The sequence below is a fragment of the Equus przewalskii genome, chromosome 14 (genome assembly GCF_037783145.1).
Source record: "Equus przewalskii isolate Varuska chromosome 14, EquPr2, whole genome shotgun sequence".
In the NCBI taxonomy this organism is placed as follows: domain Eukaryota; kingdom Metazoa; phylum Chordata; class Mammalia; order Perissodactyla; family Equidae; genus Equus; species Equus przewalskii.
In genome coordinates, this window is record NC_091844.1 from 60024604 (window position 1) to 60047606 (window position 23003).

The window sequence follows — 23003 nt, forward strand, 5'->3', positions numbered from 1 at the left end:
GGAGGGGGGTGACTCTATTTCACCAGGTGGTCAAGCAGGCCCGGTTGTCTCTATCTTATTGGTCTACCATCCCCTAGAGTGCTGTTTTTCTTGGAAGTACCAAGCCTGGCTGGCCAGCATCATGTCTGTCCTCCAGGTGTGGGAAAGAGGATAGAGAAGAATTAGAGAGGAAACAACTTCCTGTGTTGAGGACATAACTCTGAAGTTGCAGGCATTACTTCTGCTCACCTCCCCCCAGCCCCAGGGCCCCAGCAAGCTGCAAAGGAGGTGGGAATGTAGCCCGATTTATCCAAAGGAAAAAGAAGAGAGTGGCTACGGGGAAAGACTGTGCCGCAGAGAGTGAGCATCTCACTCTAGAGACAGTGACCAGCAGAGAATGAACTCAGGACAGGAGACACCATCACATTGTGAGTTTCCCTTGACAAAGCAGCTCCCTTCTATGAACCATACAACTGTTGTTAAATGGGTCAGGAAGAGCAGCTGTCATTATCCCCATTCTACACGGACTTTTGAAGGTGTATTATGAGCTCAGAATCACACAACCAGTAAGTAGTAGAGCCAAGACTCAAACTCAGGTCTTCAGACTTCTAAGTCCATGAGCCAGTAACTGACGGAGCCGAGCCTGGTGCCTAGGGTTGCCTCCAAACGCCAGGCTCCTTCCCGCCCCACTGAATCGCCTCGCACTCCCATTGTTCCCTTGTCACCTCATGGAGGATGTGTGTGTAAAGCTATCAACCAAGGAGAGAGGCTTCATTCTGTGAACTGCTTTTTGCTAATAGGAAAATTGTATGCCTGATTCAACTAAATAACTATTTATTAGCTATTTAATATCTATTTTCATCTAATAAGAGATTCTATTCTTGCCTTCTTTAGGAAGGTTGCCCACAATGGTAACATAATCAACCTTGGGGTAATAGTCTCTGATCCTCAGACTGTTTTGCACCTGCGGGTTGCCTTTTGTCAGACGAGGGGATGTAAAAGGACAGGGAGGGTGGGGCGGGGGGATGAGAATTAAATTTCTTTCTCATGTGAATGGGAGGAGCCCTTAATTCCACCTCCTGAAAAACTCCATTCAAAGCTATCGCTGCCCCTGGACAACCACAGAGCAGGTCCGTTAGCAGGGAGCCAGCATGGCCAACAAGTCCAAGTTTATTGACTACATCGATGAAGCTCTGGAAAAATCCAAAGAAACTGCACTTTCTCGCTTGTTTTTCACCTATCAGGGGATTCCTTACCCGATCACCATGTGTACCTCAGAAACTTTCCAAGCCTTGGACACCTTTGAAGCCAGAAGCGATGACATAGTGCTAGCATCTTATCCCAAGTGTGGTAAATACCCAATCATTTTCTACCAGGGCACTTTTTCATAGTGAGTGGGTGGGGCAGGGCTCCAGGCAAAGGTGGGAGCAGGGCAGCTCATCTCCTCATGAAGCTCGCCAGGAACCAGTGGGGAGGGTGGCCAAGATGGTTAAGAACACAGCTTGTAAAATCAGTAACTAGAACTACTAGATTTAGAAACCCCAGTGTCTGAGGGAGGAGGTCTGTGTGAATAGAACACGATGGATGAGGGATGGAGGAGATGCATTGTGGGGCTGGCAGACAGAAACGTGAAGGCGGGAAAGTCCAGTGGCCACTGAGCACTGAGTGTAGTAGAGATTTTCGTCTTGATTTTTTCTTTCTGCTTTTTCTCCTCAAGTCCCCCCAGTACATAGTTGTATATATTTTAGTTGTGGGTCCTTCTAGTTGTGGCATGTGGGACACTGCCTCAGCATGGCCTGATGAGTGGTGCCAAGTCCGCACCCAGGATCCAAACCAGTGAAACCCTGGGCCACCGAAGCGGAGCCCACAAACTTAACCACTTGGCCACGGGGCCGGCCCCTTATCTTGATTTTTGACTGAAGACAAAAGCATGGCCACATCTATAATTTACATGATGATTTCCATGTAATAGATTATTTTTCAGGATCAAACATCAATCCTCCAGTTTCTCAAACAGTTTTACAATGTTTGTTCACTAGTGGAGGATAAGACATTAAGAATTTAAATTCTCCTATTTTACACTATTTTTGATGTTTTTATTTATTTATTTATTCATTTTTTGAGGAAGATTAGCCCTGAGCTAACATCTGCCACCAACCCCCTTTTTGCTGAGGAAGACTGGCCCTGAGCCACCATCCATGCCCATCTTCCTCTACTTTATATGTGGGACACCGGCCACAGCATGGCTTGCCAAGCAGTGCCGTTTATGCGCCCATGATCAGAACCTGCAAACCCCAGGCCCATGGAGCAGAAAGTGCAAACTTAACGGCTGCGCCACCGGGCGGGCCCCTGATGTTTTTAACTATTTCATCTCTAAGTGTTTATTAAAGCAAACATTTAATATTTTTCCTTCTCTTAATTGAGGCTGGGTTTTTATAAAATCAAAATTATCCTCCCCTTAAAAAAATTCATTAATTTAAGGTAAAATAATACATGATAAATAAGAAACAATAATTCCTATAGCATAATCTTGTTATATAAGGAACATATTCTACGTTCAAAAAGAAGTATTGTCTCTTGTTAAAGAAGAGATCTGAGAAATAAGTTAACTTGAGTTTTATACCAACGTAAGTAAAGGCTGTTTTGCACAAAACTGTTTCCTTCCATAGCCCAGGTTATTCTGAATGCAGAAGAACCAATTGTGCACATGAGAGAATGGTCTAGATTTTAATTTTTGTGATGTGTATGCTGAAGTAACATGCCTTTGTTATATCAAGGCTCTGTAATGAGCTTTGATTCTCTAATTTTTCTTATAGGTTCCAATTGGATCCTCCACATCATTAGTGAATCAATATTTGCTGATTCTAAAAAAAAGTATGAATATCCAGAATTCCCAGTTCTTGAATGTGGGGACCCAGAAAAATATCAGGTTAGTACAAAGAAGCCTTTAAACCCATAGCAAATTATCACAGAAAGATTTCTTCCATTCTGGGGATTTTTTAGTTTTGAGTTCAGAAAATACAACATTAATAATTATCACAATTTACTGTTGTGCTTACTGTATAATCTCAGCACTTTTCAGAGATTATCTCATTTTATCACAAAATAAACCATTTACAGCACTTATCACCATTTTACAGAAGATAAAACTGTTAGAGACCTGCCCAGGGTCAAGGAGTAATAAATGGCAGGGCCAAAACTTGAACCCACCTTTTCTGATTTGAGCTTCTCAACCTCTACGCTGTATAGCCGGCCTATTTAAAAAAAAAAAAAAAATAGGAGGCTGAGAAAGTAAGCTGAGAAACCTGAGGAAACGAACTAAAACCAAAAAATCTTTACCTCTGAAGACACAGACACAGGCAAGATTCTCGAGGAGGGTTACTCTAAGGCCTAGATCATGTTGGCCTGAGTCTGTGTCAGCAGTCCCCAGGCTTTTCCCAATGAGACACGACGTTTGCTTTCCCTGTCTCAGGGATGGGAAGGGATCAAGGAGTAGCGGAGAGAGTAAGTCACCGATGTGTGTGAAGGCTGTAAAAGGTCATCCTACCTGTTACTACTCACCTTATCAATATAACTAGCTGGGTTTGGGGGTGAGACAGGATGTTCTGCTCCCTGCCCTGGGAAGGCAAGAAAAGCGCGGGAGGGAGATCCGCCTCAGGACCTTAGTGCTTGGAGAGAACAGATGAGAGGAGCACCACGGCCACTCCACCCCGCAAATGCATGCGGGAAAGGAAGACTGCAACCCAGGGTAAGCACCGCCTCAGCGAACTGTCAGGAGTGTTCACCACCAAGACTCCCGCCAGGCAGACAGAAGAACTCAGTGACTAAGATCAAAGTCACTGAATTGGGACTCAGGAAACAGTTTCTGGAAAGCAAGTGAGACTCTTGGCATGATAACAAATACAAACTTAGAAGTTGGATCCTGGTGGAAGGAAACCTGGTGCCATGGATTGGACCAACGTAACAGAAAAACACCCTGTGAATGAGGTGCTCAGGGACTCAGGGGAGGGAACAGTGGGGAGGCAAGTGCTGAATCCTGGATCTGGGTGGCTGCAACCTCAGCAGGCATCAGAGGGGCTGGCAGTCCCATCAGGGCCTGGAGTGTCATAAGCACACCAGATGCAGTCTGCATCAGGACAGGCCCAGGACGAGCGGACAGGAGTTTTAAGAAGCTTTTTCCTAGGTAAGAAATGAGTGGGCTAATGAAAAGCCCTATTGATTTCTGCTATGCAGCCTGTTGTGTAACTTTTTCTCTAAAGACAGTGTTTAGCATCACCTTTAAAAATGATGCTAACATTTGTCCAGCTTTCCAGCTTCTCATTTGAAAATGTATGACATTTATATTATCACTCACCTAACCAATATAACCACTACTATTGTATTTGCCGGTGGTGTTACTTAGCACTGAGATAAAAGGGTTTCTCTTTTGATTGAAATAGGGTTGGCATGCTGGCTTATAAATGTTTACATTATTTATACGTTTGTTTCCCCAGGAAAGCCTATTTTAATTTCCAAACAAATGACCTCAAACAAAACTTTGTAACACAAACCATTTATGAGTAGGCAACTTCCCATGATATTGCTTACCGACAGCAGGAAGAAGTTTTACTCCTGATCATGATTTTGACCTGCCAGGACTTGACGCTGAGCTACGCACCCAGTGCTCCAGGAAACTGTCTCTTACCTCACGGAAAACCTGGTCCTCCTGTTCCTCATCCAGGTTTCTTTCTGTTTCACCAAGTACTTTGTGTGGATGTCAAGCAAAGCATCCCTCTGTCTTCAGGTCCTTGCATTCTAAATCTGAGCTCTAATTACGAAATCGAAAGCTAAGCTTCCTGCTAAGGGAATTTCGAGATTTAATAAAGAGATCTAGATGATTTGTAAGTCAGGGAAGTCTTCTAGAAGCATCTAAACTTGAAAATGTTCTACAAGGTGAGACATACGATGCTAGCTCTGGGGTTTCTGGAAAACGTTTTAACTCAGTATGGTATTTTGGGTTTTGAAGTATTTTCATATCTATAATTTATCAGAAACACATATTTTTTCTTCAGGCATTTAAAAAAAACATCTTCTGTATTTTCATTGTAGTTTCATCATACCTAGGAACAAAGATACTTTTCTATGTAATGTGCCTTTTGTTTTAAAATAGAAATCAGTGAGAAGATGAGCTGATATAATAGTTATTCACTTTACAGAAAACTTTGCTAAAATACACAGATTTTCTTAACATCTATCTATCTCTAGTCTTCACGTTGCTTACAGTTTGGCTATATCCCACATTTCCAGGAACATATTATATGCTTATCTAGTTTTGTTACCATTGACTCCCATTTTCCTCCTGGATGTGTTTCTAATCCTTTTAGGAACTGCACCACTTCTCCTATGTCCTTATGTGATTTCTGGCCCTGCCGTTGAGTGGAAACGGCACTCCATAACTTAATCTGAAAATTACCATTTGTGAGATTTTGCACAAAGCACTTAAAACCTCAAAGCCTGTTATTAAGCTCTAAAATGGGGATTACAATATTTCCCTGAAAAGATTGTTGTGAATGAATGTAAAAGTACCGCCAAAGCTAAAAAGCGCAATTTGACTAAATCACGTATTATGACTGCTAATCACCACTTGGACCCATATCATTGATTTAAATTGTTTTTATTTTTAAAACCTCACTTTTTTGCCCCTTTGCTTGAGTTGGGATCTCCACTAAGTTTTTACAGAACAATTGGCTAAAAAGTCTAAATATCATTTTATCAGTGAGTGACCTCTGAAAGCACAGAAAGGAATATTTGGACCTTAGCGCCCCACATAACATATACTAAAGGTCTGATTTTAAGATAAAACCCTGTATCCTCAGAAAATTAAGAATAGATCTACCATATGACCCAGCCATCCCACTGCTGGGTATTTATCCAAAGAACTTGAAAACACAAAGGCATAAAGATACCTGCACCCCTATGTTCACTGCAGCATTATTCACAATAGCCAAGACATGGAAGCAACCTAGGTGCCCATCAAGGGACGAATGGATAAAGAAGATGTGGTATTTATGCACGATGGAATACTACTCAGCCATCAGAAATTATGAAATCCGACCATTTATGACAACATGGATGGACCTTGAGGGTATTATGCTGAGTGAAATTAGTCAGAGGGAGAAAGTCAAATACCGTATGATCTCACTCATAAGTAGAAGATAAAAACAATGACAAACAAACACATAGCAACGGAGACTGGATTGGTGGTTACCATGGGGGAAGGGAGGGAGAGCAAAAGGGGTGATTAGGCTCACAGGTGAGGGGATGGACTATAATTAGTTTTTGGGTGGTGAACATGATGTAATCTACACAGAATTCGAAATATATTATGATGTACATCTGAAAGCTATATAATGTTATAATCCAATGTTACTGCAATGAAAACAAATGAAATTATAAAAAAAAAAAGATGAAACCCTTAACCCTGGCAGATTACACAGGTAACTTTATTTTTAAAATTATCAGTAGAAGTAGATTACAAAAAAAGAATAGTCACCAACTCCTTATACCGACAAGAATCTCTTCTGTAAACTATTTCTCAGATACTTAAGTGGCCCTGAGCACTTTCAGGCTCGGTTGCAATAGTCGATTACATGGAGTTGGTAAAAACAAACCAAACCAAACAAAACCTAGGTGTTAAAAATGGACTTGGAGGAGCTATGGAAAGACTTAAATATTCCTGTCAAAGACTTTGAATATAGAAGAGATCACAATTACGTGCAGGAGTGGACTGCAGACTATGAGCTGTCTTGAATAAAATGAACTTGGTATGATTGTGGGAAAAGGTAAATTTTTCAAGAAACGGTATGCGGGATCCAACAAGGACGTTCAAAGGGAAGATTTTAATTGTTTATTTATTTAGGATTCTCCATTCCTGATCCCCACAAAGTAAGAAAGTAGAAATAAAGAAAAATAGGAGGAGGAAGAGGAGAAACAGCACTCATAATGCTTGAAATTACCATTCAGATACTAAACTTAGGAGTGATTCATCACACACACACACACATGGTTTCACCTTATTGTGTATATTTTTAAGAGAATGAAACTGCTTCCATCACCAAGGATTTTGGCAACTCACCTCCATTATGATAAATTACCTGGCTCCATCTTCAAGAATAAAGCCAAGGTGAGTGTCCCTTCCTACTGGTATTTCAGTGTGAAGTTTTTAATGTATAGATAATTGGCTTTCTGAGCTTTATGATGAGCTTGCTACTCATCACGGAATTTTAATACACGAAGTGTGAGATTTAGTATTTCTTTTGTTGTCGTTTCTTTCTTCAGATATATTTGCTATAGTTGCATTCAAATCAAATGCATTTTCAGCCAGGATACAAAACATATACATAAAGTAGAACATATTTTAAAATCAGTTTTATAGTGAATAGATTTCAAAATCCTACTTGTATATTTAGAGTGTTTAACAAAAAAATACAAACTAAGAAAATGAGCAAAAAAATGGTTCTTTCTGGTAAGCCCCCCCCCTTTTTTTTTTTTGCTGAGGAAGATTTGCCCTGAGCTAACATCTGTTGCCAATCTTCCTCTATTTTGTATGTGGGTTGCCACCACAGCACAGCTGGTGATGAGTGGTATAGGTCCATGCCCAGGAACTGAATCTGAGCCACCAAAGCAGAATGCGCCAAACTTAACCACTAGGTCACAGGGCTGGCCCCTCTAGTGAGTGCTATTTATCTGAGGTCTCAGAAAATTTTTTTTCTGAATTTCACATGTAATAGTAAACTTCACGTCAAGAATATTTAACTATAGGTGCTTTGGGTACTCTTATTTGTTTAAAAATTTTGTTTCATTAATCAGAATTGATCTATTCTCATAATTATTAGTTTTTACCCAATGCTTTTTGTTTTCACCTGGTCTCCCCTTCATTCCTTATTTCTTCATGCCTCTTTTCTCTGTCTCAGGAGAAAAAGATAAGAATTAATTAAATGAAGATTTATACTCTTGAATACCACAAAAAAGAAGGGGAGGATAATACAGTAATAGCAAAGAAAGACGAAGGAAGAAAACAGTTAAGTTACAAGAGGTAGGAGGGAAAATAATGGAGGAGGAAAGGAAGAGTTGGAGAGAAATCACTAGGGAAGTGGAGGCTTAGAATTATTGGCCTTGTGGCCACAGCACAAGAATCCTAGGAGCTTAGAATTGGAAAATACTTCGAGATTGTCTACTCTAATCCACATTAGGTGTTTGAATTCCACCACGTGGCTGTCTGGACTATGACTGAGCACCTCCAGTCATAAGGAACTCCTCTACCCGCAAGGAGCTTTAGACAGCTCTGTTAAACAGTCTTGATGTTGCAAATCTCCCAAATCAGAGACGTCACTTTAACATATAATTTCTCCAGTTTAATGCAGTTAAATATAATCACAAATCTAGGTGACCCTCTTTTTCCCCTTAATTATTCCATAAGAAACAGAGCTAAGGTACTTTATAAAGCATTTGGATTTGAAGCATGCAGGCTCTTGAACAGAGTTTCACTTTCACAAGAATACAAGGGCAAGAGAAGAGTGACAGAGCCGAGGAAAGAGGTTGATGCTGGGGACCTGTCCACACTCCAGCCAGCTGGCCCTCCCCCTTCAAACACGTGTCTTTGTAATATAAATTTCTATGAGCCAGGGCGACTAATGAGTGGTAATCAGAGCCCCGAATACAACCCCCTCAAGTGACGGGAATCTGCTCTATTCAGATGGGGGCAGAGGTGAGTTTTAGCCTGAACAAAAGACACAGACCCAGGGCATTTCTCTCTATTCAATTTTATCCTGTTAGCATTAGTTCCTATCTTTAGACTGATAAGTGATTTGAAATCCTGATTCCCTCTCAGTTTCATGTCGTCTACAAATTTGATAAATACAGTTTCCATATCTTTTCCTAAATCACTCATTAAAATGTTGATGATGGCCCAGTCAGGAGTGTGGAAATGCCATTAAAAATCTCCAGGTAGGTTTATGTTGATTATTTGGCCTCCTTTGCACATGAGCACTGCATCAGTGTTATAAGCCTAATTGCTCCTGCTTCTGGCATACATTTTGCAGAAGAAATCGTCAGCAGCAAATCTACTAATACAGAAACCACAGCCAAGAAAAACCTGGTGCGAGCCGGAAGCAACTTGTTCTTAGAAGACTCATGTTGCCCCCTGGTGGTTACTGCTTCCTCTTTTATCAAATCATATATTTAGTCAATTCTAGAAACCTCTCCCAAATGGAGGTCAACGTCACAAATCTGTACTCAGCAAAACGCATGTCTTCCTCCTTTCCAAAAGTGAAATGATGGCTGCGTGTTTCTAATCCTCTGAACTTCTTGTGCGTTATCTCAGCTTCCTCAGAGGTCACTAACAGTCCTCAGTGACGTATTCTCCAATTTCCTCGGTTCTTGAAATAGAAACCAGAAGGCCTAAACTCACTTGGAGCAGCCAGGTGGTCTCCCGCAATCTTTTAGTTCTCTTGGGTTTCAATTTGCTCTTCCTAATGTTTATTTCACACTTCTCATTTGGAAGAATGAATTCATTCCTCATCAGAGAAGACAGACATAACGTGGGAATTCAGAGGTTCTGCTTCCTCTGCGTCACCCATTGCACCTCGGCCCCAGAGAGCAGGCCGGCCACTCTTTGATCTTCTCCCACCAAACTCTGAACATTATCTTCCTTGTCCTTAACATTATTTTGCCGTTTTACTTTATTTGGTGGTTTACCCTTTCAGATCACACTCTTGTCACTACTCTAAGGAGCTCGCTCTTTTTTCTTTTTTTACATCTTCTCCACATGCCTTTTTACTGTTTAAATGCATTAGCAAAAGTTTTCTGCTACCACATCAATCTTTTTCTTTTTTTTTTGAGGAAGATTAGCCCTGAGCTAACTACTGTCAATCTTCCTCTTTTTGCTGAGGAGGACCGGCCCTGAGCTAACATCCATGCCCATCTTCCTCTGCTGTATATGTGGGATGCCTACCACAGCATGGCTTGCCAAGTGATGTCATGTCCGCACCCGGGACCCGAACCGGCAAACCCCTGGCCGCCGAGAAGTGGAACGTGCAAACTTAACCGAACTTAACCACTGTACCACTGGGCCAGCTCCCTACACATCAGTCTTTTTAAATTCTTTTTTCCTCCTCTCTCTCCAGCCTTCCCCCTTTGCCGTCTCCTGTTCCTCAATTTCTTACTGTCATTCTTTCTCTACACATTAACAAAATTAGGTAGTACACAAGAGGACACAATGCTATTGCTCAGCCTTTCACTTTTCCAAAGTTCAAAACACACACCTAAATAAATTAACTTGATTTTCTCTCCCTAGATATTGGTGATATTTCGAAATCCTAAAGATACGGCAGCATCTTTTTTCCATTTCCACAATGATGTCCCTGATATTCCAAGCTATAGCTCTTGGGATGAATTCTTCAGACAATTCATGAAAGGACAAGGTATGGCTGTTGGTAAAAAAATTCTTCTTACTTCAACAGATGACCACATAAATATGAAATTCAAATGTGTTTTAGGAGAAAGAACGAAAGAAGATTAAGGTGGATCCAGGAACCAAAAAGTTGCTTTTAAATGAAGTTTTATAGCACCACTACTTCTCTGCATCAAAAAATGTATTACTGTGTTTAAAAATAACTTGGACAATTCATATGTTGACAATGAATACGGAGTGGCCATAGAACAGACATGGGACAAAGACGCCATATAGAGTGATGTAGAAAAGCATTTCTAGTTTATTTCCACTAAGTCTCTGTATAACACAGTGATAAAAACCAAAAAAAGATAAAATCATGACACTGAGCAACCTGACCTAAGATATTTGTTTACCAGAAAGGAAATAAGCTTTCTTAGATCACATTTACCTCTGCCTTTTGATAACTACAATTTTAGAAGTGCCTACAAATGCTCCAGGTACTAAACCAGGTGTTGTATACGCATGATTTCATTTAATACCACAGCAAACTATGAGTAAGGCAGCATCAACCCCACTGCACAGATGAGGAAACTAACCAAAAAACTTCAATCACTTGCCAACAGTCCCACGGCTTGTAAGCAGCAGTGACTCCACTTCCATGGGTGCAGTGGCCTGAGATTAATAAACGCCCCCTTTACTCATGGCCCTCTTGAGTCTCCACAGGGTAGTAAAAGGAAGAATTAATGCCAGATGAGCCCAGAGGAGAAATTGTTGCCAGGTCCCTCTAACAGGACCACTTTTAAAGGTGATCAGCACAGCAATGCCACACCATCCCACATGCACGGACACTGGGTACAGCACTGGCTCCTCAGCAAAGACTGAAAATTGAGATTGGGCTGTAGAGAGAAAAACAGTGCACAGAAGGTGCTTATGAAGCACCATTAAGAAAGCTTTGGTTTGTCTGGTAGCCACTCACTAAGACTGGATGGAAGCAGTTAAGGCAAGTCTGGAACATTCCCCAACTGAAAACACAAGAGCACATTCAATAATGAGAAAGCTGTCATCAACGGGATGATTTATTTTTGGGAAATCCTTTTTGCCCTAGCCATCCTTTTAGCCTAATTATTTGATTGATAAGATGTGGCAGTGATAACTTAGATGGCGTTTCTGCCTTGCAAACTTGTTCAATTCACCTTATGAAGGCAGCTGAATGTACCAGAACACCTATAGCGTCTGGAATGAGAAGGCCTGGATTGGGGTTCATCACTTCTTATTTTATATTAGTAATTAATATTAGATGGAATGAAATAGCTACCACTTCTTGAGCAGTTACTTGATGCTAGATGCTACTTGCTATGTCCAGCACACATTATTTAATTTTGATTCTCCTAAGAACCCTAGGAGGATAATACTATCATTATCCCGATTTTATGAAGAGGAAATAGAGATATAAAAGTCACACAGCCATTAAGTAGCAGAGCTAGAAATTAAACTCAGGTTCAAATCACTCACTGCCTGGGCGATTCTGAGCAAGACGTTTGACCTCTCTGAACTCTGGCTTCCTTCCTTGTAAAGTGAAGATAAGAATACCTGACCTACAGGAGGTAAGACAACAACATTTTGTTTGGCAAAACTAGCTCTGGTGTCAGACTGACTTTGAAAAACGGCAATATCCATAACTTTCTAACTGTGTGGCCTTAAAGTGGCTACTGAGCCTCTCTGAGAGATTTCTATTTCTGCATCAACAAAATGGGCATAAAAATTCTACCTATCACATTGGGTTGCTTTAAAGATTGAAGGATAAAATGTGTATGTACCAATTAATAGTACATTTGGAAGAGGAGAAAACCAGACCACAGTGGCCTAAACAGATTGGGTTTTATTTTTATCACCTAACAAGAAGTCCGAAGGTAGGCAACTGGTTCAGCAGCCCGGGATGTCAGGCCAGCCCCTGGGCCTCTCCCTCATGCTTTTGGCAAGATACTCTCAAGCTGGCTACCGTTTTGCCAAGGATTGCCTTCAGATCGTGAAGAAGGCTTATCAGAACAGCGACAGTTTTGCTAGAAACCTCCTAGCAGACCCCTGCTTGTGTCTCACTGGCCAGAACCACATTATGTGACCAATCACAGCTGTAAGGGAGGCAGCAAAGTGGGAAACAGAATTCTCATGATTGCCTTAGACCCAAATAATCAGGTTTGGTTAGCAACAAAGAAGGGGGGTGTATTGGATACTGGGTAGGAAACTTACAGTATTTACCACAACAAATAAAACATATAGAAACTGCCAGGCTCAAAGCAAGGACTTCATGATAAGGATAATAATAATAATAAATATGAGAAAATTATTATTATTAATGATATAATAATAATAGCTAAAATTTATGGAGTGGGTGCTATTGATCAGACACTGTTTTAAGCATTTGATATGTGTTAATTCATTTAAACCTCATAGCAACCCGATTTTACAGATGAAGAAACTAAGGTGCAAACATGTTTAGGGAGTTGCTCCAAGTTACACAGCTAGTGGGCAGCCCAGCTGATCAATGTCTAGACCTGCACTGTCCAGTATGGTAGCCACTAGCCACATGTGGCAATTGAGCGCTTGAAATGGACTAGAGCCATTGAAGAGCTTATTTAATTTAATTTAATTTAATTTAAATTTAAACTTAAAACAGATACTCAATTCACTGACTGGAAACTTTTCAGTAAGTTTGGTACGAGTTGAGTGTATGAATCTACTTTTTCTTTTTCTTTTTTTTTTTTGAGGAAGATTAGCCCTGGGCTAACTACTACCAGTCCTCCTCTTTTTGCTGAGGAAGACTGGCCCTGAGTTAACATCCATACCCATCTTCCTCTACTTTCTATGTGGGACGCCTACCACAGCATGGTGTGCCAAGCGGTGCCATGTCCGCACCCGGGATCTGAACCAGCGAACCCGGGGCCGCCGAAGTGGAATGTGCGCACTTAACCACTGCGCCACCGGGCCAGGCCCTGAATCTACTTTTTCAACCATAAGTTTTATGCAGTCTAGATACACATCTAGTATTTCTGATAAAAACTTAGCATTCAAATTGAGATTCTCTATAAGTGCAAAATACCCATTGGCTTTTGAACACTGAGAATATAAAAATAATAGGTAATGTTTTGTTAATAACTTTTTATCTTGATTACATGCCTAAATGATAATATTTTTTGATATGTTAAGTAGAATAAAATATTAAAATTAATTCCACTAGTTTCTCCTTGCTTTTCTTAATGTGGCTATTAGAAAACTTAAAATTACAGATGTGGTGTGCACTCTTTTCTATTGGACAATGTTGGTCTAGATCACATTTGTCTCATCATTTCTTTCTTTTTGGCATATCTTTGTCAGTTTTCATGTACCGTTCACTATTTCTGAATTATTTTATTCACCTAAATAATCATGAATGTCTGTTAGTTTTTATCAAGCCACTTTTACAACTTGCCTAGTTGTGTTATTATTTATGAAGACTTGAAAATGAATATAAATTTGACAGTAGGGCTGGCTTATGCCTGTACTTTTCAAGCAGGGATCTGCAGTAACTTATAAACATCTTGTTTGGGCATATACACATATGTGCAGTTTATATTTTAGAGCATAAATTAACCATCTATCATTTTAATCTCAATTACTTAAAATTCTTTAAGAAGTTTTTTTTTTTCCTTGTGTTTTTAGTTTCCTGGGGAAGCTATTTTGATTTTGCAATTAATTGGAACAAACATCTGGATGATGAAAACGTTAAATTCATATTATATGAAGACCTGAAAGAGGTGAGATTATGGTTACTGATATTCTATAGCAAGATTATCATAAACTACAACATAGAGCACTTATTCATAACGTCTGATTGTATGAAAAAATATTGTATTCAATTTAAAAAAAAGAACATTCCAGATACGTGGTATAGTGCTAGGGGAAAAAATCCAAACAATGCGTAAGTGCTTAGGTTGTTTATTTAACAGAAATAAAATAATGCTTAGCAAAATTATTACTAACAGTGGCTGCTTTATTTTCCCTTTCTAATAGATAGTCCAAATTAGGAATGGAAAAGACATTAGGTAGGTCTCAATTGAGATTTACTGGAACATCCATTTGATTGTGAATTAATTTTTCCATATAATGGTTTTTTAATTGTTTGTTCACCAACATTTAGTGAGTGATTGCTCAGCATTGTTCAAGGACCTTGTGAGACATCAGTGAACAGACCAGACAAAGCTCCCTGCCCTGGAGAAGCTTACGTTCTAGCTGGAGAAGGCAGGGAGACAGAACAATAAATAACAAACACAATAAAAATTTAAAGGTACATAATATGCATGAAAAAAGAAACAGCATAGCTGATTAAGGAAAACTGGAAATGCCAGGGAGCGGGGGATGGTGATGCTGGACAAATCCCAGTAGAAATCAGGATGCTTGGGGAAAGCCTCATGGAGAGGATGTGGTTTGAGCAAAGATCTGAAGGAGATGAGGGAGTGAACCGACTGGTAACTGGGGTAAGAGCTTTCCAGGCAGAGGGAGTCAACTGGAGCAAAGGTAGGAGGTAGGAGCTCCTGGTATGATTAGGGGACAGGAAGGAGGCAGATGTGGCTGGGTCAAGAGAGATGAACCAGAGGAGACTAACCAATGAAGACAGAGGTAAGAGAGTGGGGTAGGCTGGAGTACAAGGAATGGTGGGGCAGGCCATGGAAATTACTTTAGCTTTCACTCTGACTGAAATGGGAAGCCACTGTAGGATTCAAGCAGAAGAGCTCAAGATAAGAGTGGATGTGTTCTTAATAGGATCATTCTGGCTGGTATGTAAGAAAGAATTGGAGGAGCAAGGATAGTGCAGGGAAACCTGGGGGATGCTACTGCAGGGGTCCAGGCAAGAGAAGACGGTGGCTCAGACCAAAAGAGGCAGTGGACGTGATGAGAAGTGGTTGAATTCTGGATATACATTGAAGGAAGAACCAATAGGATTTGCAGCTGCTTGGATGGGAGAAAGAGTAGTGGGAGAAAAAGAGAAGTCAAATAATCCTCCAATATTATTGGCCTGACCAACTGGAAGGATTGAGTTGTTATTTGAGTAGGAGATGGCAGCAGGTGAAGCAGGATTGTGGGAGAGATCAGGCATCTGGTTTTGGACATGCTAAGTTTGAGATGTTTGTTAGTCATCCAAATGGAGAGGTCAAGTAGGCAGTTGGGTATAAAAGTCTTGAATGCCGAGAGTGTTCTGGGCTATAGATATAAAATTGCCACAAAAATGGCATTTAAAGTCATGAGATTATATACCTATGTATCTAAGTATATGGATAAAGAAAAGAAGACCAAGAACTGAGCCCTGGAGCCTTCCAATATAAAGAGTTTGGGGGAAAGAGGAGGAATCTGCAAAGGAGACTAAGGAGTGGCTTATGAGCTAGGAGGAAAACCAGAGCAATGGAAGCCCAGTGAAGAAAGTATATTAAAGAAAGGGAGTGTGTCAAATGGTCTCGAATTTAGTTGAGTTTTTAATACGCGTCTCCCCTGACATTCTTATCAAAGGAAAGTGTAATTGAATCCATCCCTTCTGTTTATAGGGTGCATTTATACAACAGGAAAGAACAGACTAATTTAGTCTTTTCTCCTTCTAGTCTAGAATAATGTTTCTAAAACTTGTGCTCGACGGAATGCCAGTGCTGCCCCAGATGTTAATAATTCTTTCTTGGGGGTTGGAAGGAGGCTGCCTGTTCAAATCGATTTGAGGGACTGCTGGATTACCTACTCTGCTCCTTTGGGAGATTCACATTGCACATTGACATTAAAGATTGAGAGATCTTTAGGAGGAAAAAAAAAAAGCTTTCCTTTATTTAACTCAAAGGATTCCAAACTTATCTGACCTCAACTCTTCACTCTTCCTTTTTTCTTCCCCCATGAAACATCTATAACCACCCTCAAGTATATAAGTGTTTTGTAGAATACAGTTTAAGAAATTGTTGTAGAAGATTCATGGATCTCCATTGGTCAGGGATGCTGGTGAAGGGGCTCATGATTTAGATAAAATGAATTTCAAGATTTCTTCTAGTTTTTCTGATTCTAAAAATTAGACTTTCTTGATGGAATTAAACTATTAGCTACAAATAGGATTCAGAAGAAAAGAGAATTCGAATGAACATGTACAAATACATTAATTTCCTCAGCTGGTTTAGACTGGTGCTTTTTTAATAAAATGAATATCATCTTAGGTAACATTCTAACTTACTAATTAAGGCTTACTGTCATTATTGATATCCTGGATGGTTCAACAAGAGTCACAAATTGAAACTACAAAGTAAAATCAGTACAGAATATCTTATAGGGATATCTCAAATATTTATACAGAAGTACCAAAGTCAGTCCAAAGAGACAGACAAACAGATGAATTAGAGAGTTAGGCTTAATAAATCCATTCTGTCTAAGAAGCCTGTCTTTCCTTGGGGTATAATTCCCATAGAAAGAAGATTATCATTTAAAATTATATTTTCAGAATCTGGCCGCTGGAATAAAACAAATTACTGAGTTCTTTGGATTCTCTCTAACTGGGGAGCAGATTCAAACTATCTCAGCCCAGAGCACCTTCCAGGCAATGAGAGCAAAGTCCCGGGAAACACACGGGGCGGTGGGCCCATTCCTCTTCCGCAAAGGTAAAGTTGCCTGGGTCGGGGGGACGTCCACCAATGCGCATGTAACAGGCAGTCCAAATAACTTTGTCTTAAATAAGACAGGGTTTTCTTTTTCTCTCCCTCAACAAGAAGTCTGGACACAGGCAGTTCAGAGCTGGAAGTGGCAGCTCCACAGTATTGTTTAGAACACTCAGTGCCGTCTACCTTCCTGCCTGTCACCTTGTGAGGATAAAAGAGCAGCAAGAGCTCCACCATTACATTAAAATTAAAGGGTTATTTTTGTTAAAATAAAAAGGGAAGGGCAAGAGACAGAGTCATGTGTATTTGCTGAGTGAGCCCCCTTTAAAGAACTCTGTGGGAAGCCTCACTCAGTGACTTCTCACATCAAGGTCACCTCGCACTGCACCATTAGCTGGGAAATGCGGTTTACGTGAGCATATTATTACCCACTTCAAATCAGGGGACGAAGGAGAAAATGAGTATTGGATAGGCAACTAGGTGTCTCTGCCAATGATGATTTTATTAAATTTCATTAAAGCAATGTATTTTTATTTTTATTTTTTGAGGAAGATTAGCCCTGAGCTAACATCTGCTGCCAATCCTCCTCTTTTTGCTGAGGAAGACTGGCCCTGAGCTAACATCTGTGCTCATCTTCCTTTACTTTATATGTGGGACGCCTACCTCAGCATGGCGTGCCAAGCGGTGCCATGTCCGCACCCAGGATCCAAACCGGTGAACCCCAGGCCGCCAAAGCAGAACATATGAACTTCACTACTGTGCCACCGGGCCAGCCCTGCAATGCACTTTCTTATGGAAATTATCACAATATAGATTAGGGATTGCCAAGTTTACTTTTTATTGCCTATATAATGAAATATAACATGATTTAGAGGCAGGACATATAACAGCAACAGCTATCATTTATTGGGCAGCTATTATGTGTTCGATACTTTGCTGGGTTTAAATTTTACTGCAAAAGGATATTAAATCCCTAACTTTACAAATGTGGGCACCAAAGCTCAGGGATATTAGTTAGTCCATTGTCGCAAAGTTAATAAACAATGGAGCCAGGATTTGAACATAGTTCTACTTGACGCTACTACACTTTTTCAGATGAAGATCCATTTCAAAAATGCACTGTGAATGGAACATTGAATGTAAGTCTGGCTTTGCTGTGATTCCTGACTTGAACCTTGATTTTTATGCTTTCTTTTATTAGCTTTAAGGAGGAGGAGAATAGACCCATCTATACATGTTAATGAAGTACTATTCAGAATAGAAAAATTCTAAAATAAAGTATTAATTTCAAAAATAATTTCAAAAATCTTCCTTGTAGAAAATTCAGAAAGCACAGAAAAATGTGAAAGTGCAAAATTATCCACATTTCTCCTGCCAGAGGCAGGTTTAACCTTTTGGCATATTTCTCTCAGCTTATTCTGTGATGTTTTACATAGTTGATGACATTTGTAAACACATTTGTGTTTTATTTTCTTCCCTTCGTATACCTAAGCATTTCCTCATGTAAGGAAACCCTCTTTATAAACATACATTTCAATGGATATGCAATAAGGAACTTACAACCTGAACCCCAAAATGAAAAGATTCTATAGAAAGAAGTAATTTTCTTTTTAAAAACAAGTAAGAAAAACACATCCTAATCTCAGGTAAAATAATAACGTTTTGCAAACTTTTCAGTATCTGAGGTCTTAATCAAACCCTGCTGTAAAATGTTAACTTTTCAAGGGGTATTTAAAGTATTTAAAAGACTTCAGGGGCTGGCCCCATGGCCGAGTGGTTGGGTTCCCATGCTCCACTTTGGTGGCCTGGGGTTTCACCAGTTTGGATCCTGGGTACAGACATGGCACCACTCATCAGGCCATGCTGAGGTGGCATCCCACATGCCACAGCTGGAGAGACACACAACTGAAAATACACAACTGTGTACAGGGGGGCTTTGGGGAGAAAAATGGAAAATAGAATCTTTAGGTCTTTATAGAGGAAAGGAAAATGACTCTGTTGGGTAATAATGTGCCCACCTTAAAAAAAATGCTTTAAGTTCCTAAAAGTGGAATTTTAGGTCCCAGGTATTGGAAGAGGGGTTAGGGATGGGAGATCATTGAGGCCAAGGGCCCCCTCAGTGATGTACAGAAAAATGTCACCCAGCACACCACAGATGGGGAAGCCCCAAAGGATATTGTTAATTTTACAAGAGAAATTACATTAGTTTTTAAGGCTGTCTAATTTTTTTCGTGTCCATTTTCACACTTCAAAGTGAAACACTGCACCAAAAAATGGTAAAATCAAGAAGAAATATTCTAACAGATGTCTGGGTCTACTGTTTTTTTGTGTGTTGTAGGTGAAGTTGGTGACTGGAAAAATCTGTTCACTGAAACTCAGAACCAGGAAATGGATGAAAAATTCAAAGAGCGCTTAGCAGGCACTTCCCTAGGAGCAAAGCTGAAGTATGAATCATATTGCCAGGCTTGATTCTGGTCAGTTCAGCAGGCCTGGATATTTTATTTTCCTTAATAATTATTGCATTTAAATAATTAAATAATAACGATCAAATAATGATAAGTAAATAACATTTAGATATAAATATTACAAATTTAGTAATAATGGTAACACCTGAAGTTTTGGGGCACAAACTTAAATTTGTTCACTTTTTGAGGAAAGGGCAGTTTACCTGTCCGAAAGGAATACTACTGTTAATGTGGTTTACTGGGTTTTTAACTTCTTTCATGCTCTGGGTTCTCACAGGAGCATTCGAGGATGCTATCAGAGACACATCTAAATTTGTGTTTGATTACAGATGAGACAGGCCTCTAAATGGTGCACAAGTTTTTTGTCCTCTCACAATAATTCCTCTCTTTCTCGCTATGGATCAAAGCACTTGTGATGGCTATCTCAAACTTGCTGCTGGGGGAAATTTAATTCCAACTCTGCACTGAGGGGAAATGAATAAACTCTATTCTAACTTGACTCAAGAAAAATATATTGCTCATCAACTCTGTATATGTCATTGCAATAGGCTCCATGGAAGCCCACTGTCAAGGGATTTTATATTTCTGTTTAACACAAGCTTTAATTCAAAGTGAAAGATTAGAGATTGTATTATTCTGGCATAAAGGCTTTTCCACCAGAGAGCCCCAAGTAGTCATGTAGAACTTAGAAGAGAAGCCAGAGAATATTCCGGAAAAAATCTCCTGTCGATCTGACAGCTCTCAACCTCTTAATAATCTTTCATATTTGCACTACTACTAGTTCCACTCTAAAACTAAGTTCTGTACAGTTAAGAACAGAACGATTCATAGAAAAGTTAAATAAAATTGCTTTGAGAAAGAGTATAGAACTACTATTCCTGGTAGTATGGTCGATTAGATAAACTGCAAACCCTTCCCTTAGCATGAGAGGCTGGATAAAAATTCTTAAAAATTATTTTAGTTGCATTGCTCAGCTCCCAATTAAGTAAGCAGACTCATTATGACAAAAACCAAAGAAGGAACAGAGAACTAGACCAAGTAAGAATCAGAGATGACAATGAGCTCCCATTCAGGGATCTGCAGTAACAAAAAAGTCATATGCCCAAGCCCATATGATTGGTTCAGGAGCAGACAAGAAGACCACACAAAATAGACAAATAGAACAAAATAGAGCTGCCAAAATGACCCATGAATGTAAAGAAAGTTCAACTATGACAGAAGTGGTATTGCATATCATGGGAAGAAATTAAACTCTTCAAAATTTCGTGCTGAGACAAGTGACTATGCTATAGAAGAAACAAAATCCGATCCTTACCTTACATCACTCACAATAGATTCCTTGTAAATCAAAAAACTATATGTCCAAAATGATTTGAAACCTTTAAGTTCTTAGAAACAAATACAAGATAATATTTTTATGATCATAGAGTAGGATTTATTAAACAAGAAACAAAAAAGCACAAAAAGGACACAATTTATATTTTTGGGTACATTCAAATTTAAAATCTTTGTAAAACACTTTTGTTAAGAATGTGAAACCAGGAAAAGCAAAGTGGCACGTCAGAGTCTTGGAGAGGATACTCAGTAAATAAAAGACTGATATCTAGCGTATATAAAGAACAATTAAAAGCACTAGGTGAAAGAAAATACAACCCAATAGAACAAAAGTGTAAAGGATATAGACAGGCAATTTACAGAAGAGGAAACCCAAATGGCAAATAAATATGTAATGAAGATAATGCAGCAATCAGGAAAATATAGATTAAAATAAAGGTGAGAGACTTCCCCACCTGGCCAGGTAGGATTAGCTATTATGAGAACTACCCTCCCACCACAACCATCGGAAAACTAGATGAAATATATGAAATAATTGTTTTCAGACACTGGACAACAGGCAAGCCAACACTGGGATTCTTGAGAGAATGTAAACAATTCAAGTGTGCCCCATAACTGCCCCAGCTTGCTACCTGTAGGAAGTTCCAAGCTGCAGCACAGAGAAAGAGAGCCCAAACAGAGTACAAATGTCTCATTGGGTTGGTGTTTGAGATTGGAGGTCAGCAGGCTGAGGATTCTAGGATTTTCAGAGCAGAGTACTGGAGAAAATGAAGCTGCACAGAGAGAGAGAAACTCAAAGATCTGCAGAGGGAATCCCTTGACTCTTTGAGTGCACATGTGTGCATGCATGGAACAAAGCTCCACAAGGACAGTATAAATCTCCATCGAGACAGGGAAAGGACCCCTGGAAAGCCGTAAACCCAACAATTTTCCTGGACCTCATTCAGAGATTGGAATAGTTTGTGTTCCCACCAGCCAATGTGAAGAGACCTTAATACTCAGGGCACTGATAGATTCCTCAGAATGGTCATATCTTACTAGTGATACTACTAAGCTGTCCCTAGAGTAAATTAGCCCTACACCCACATAACAAAAGTTAAAAGCAAGTCTGGAATCGAACTCAAGTAACTTAGCTGTTTGCCACTTGGGAAAAAAAAAACCTGTTGAGGACCAGCCCAGTCGCACAGCGGTTAAGCACACACATTCCGCTTTGGTGGCCCAGGGTTCACTGGTTCAGATCCCGGGTGCAGACATGGCACCACTTGGCAAGTCATGCTGTGGTAGGCGTCCTACATATAAAGTAGAGGAAGATGGGCATGGATGTTAGCTCAGGACCAGTCTTCCTCAGCAAAAAGAGGAGGATTGGCAGCAGTTAGCTCAGGGCTAATCTTCCTCAAAAAAAAAAAAGGAAGATAAAGACCTTTTAGAGCCAGCCCTGGTGGTCTAGTGGTTAAGATTCAGCGCTCTCACCGCCACGGCCTGGGTTCATTTCCTTGTCGTGGAACCACACCACCCATCTGTCAGTTGTCACACTGTGGCGGCAGCTCACATAAAAAACTAATAACTAACAACTAGGATACACAACCATGTACTGAAGCTTTTTAAAAAAAATAAAGACATTTTATATGAAAAAAAAAAACTGGGAGAAATAGTCCCTAACATTATGTATACTATAAGAAATATTAGAAGTGCTATAGGCAAAAGGAAAATTACACCAGATGAAAAATTTAATCTACACAAAGGAATAAAGAGTACCAGAAATGGTGAATGTGTGGGTATATATAAGAAATACTTTCCTCATTGTTTTTCCTATTGGCCAAGGAAATTTTATTGAATTTTGTTTTCTGTGGTTTGTCTCAAAAACAAGCCTTTTTTAAAATGTAAAAATATTATATTAAAATAGGCATCTCAGATACAATAGTCATCTATTCCCTTAGCGATTTTTATATTAACTTCCCTCCGCCTCCCCCAGGTATCTAAGTGTTAGAGTAACCAGACGGACTATACAAAGTATCCTGTAGACAGTTCTCCACAAACATTGTTTTATACGGAGCTTTTCCTAGGTATTGGGCAGCAGTGAATTTGAGATTATGTTTCCCGGCAACTATCTGAAATATAGATCCTCTGTGTTACTGATTA

The 23003-nt window shown here is 39.8% G+C and overlaps 2 protein-coding genes across 2 annotated transcripts in view; one reads left to right on the plus strand and one right to left on the minus strand.

Moving 5' to 3' along the window:
• Positions 1 to 23003, minus strand: part of LOC139075487 (SH3 domain-binding protein 1-like) — a 37954-nt gene that overhangs the window by 4469 nt on the left and 10482 nt on the right. Inside the window, exon 4 of the mRNA XM_070571907.1 lies at positions 3190 to 3233. The gene's annotated coding sequence lies outside the window, so the exon portion shown is untranslated. The remainder of the gene's footprint in view (positions 1 to 3189; positions 3234 to 23003) is intronic.
• Positions 1131 to 19618, plus strand: SULT6B1 (sulfotransferase family 6B member 1). Its single transcript, XM_008516176.2, has 7 exons — positions 1131 to 1329; positions 2796 to 2908; positions 7052 to 7141; positions 10313 to 10439; positions 14108 to 14202; positions 16911 to 17067; positions 19403 to 19618. Exons 1-7 carry the CDS (start codon positions 1131 to 1133, stop codon positions 19531 to 19533), a joined length of 912 nt encoding a protein of 303 aa, XP_008514398.2. The 3' UTR covers positions 19534 to 19618.

Bases quoted from the DNA above. Each gene is read 5' to 3' on its own strand.
- SULT6B1 (XM_008516176.2), top strand. From the start codon at position 1,131: ATGGCCAACAAGTCCAAGTTTATTGACTACATCGATGAAGCTCTGGAA. The intron at 1,330-2,795 runs GTAAATACCCAA...TTTTTCTTATAG, and splicing joins AGCATCTTATCCCAAGTGTG to GTTCCAATTGGATCCTCCAC. The intron at 17,068-19,402 runs GTAAAGTTGCCT...TGTGTGTTGTAG, and splicing joins CCCATTCCTCTTCCGCAAAG to GTGAAGTTGGTGACTGGAAA.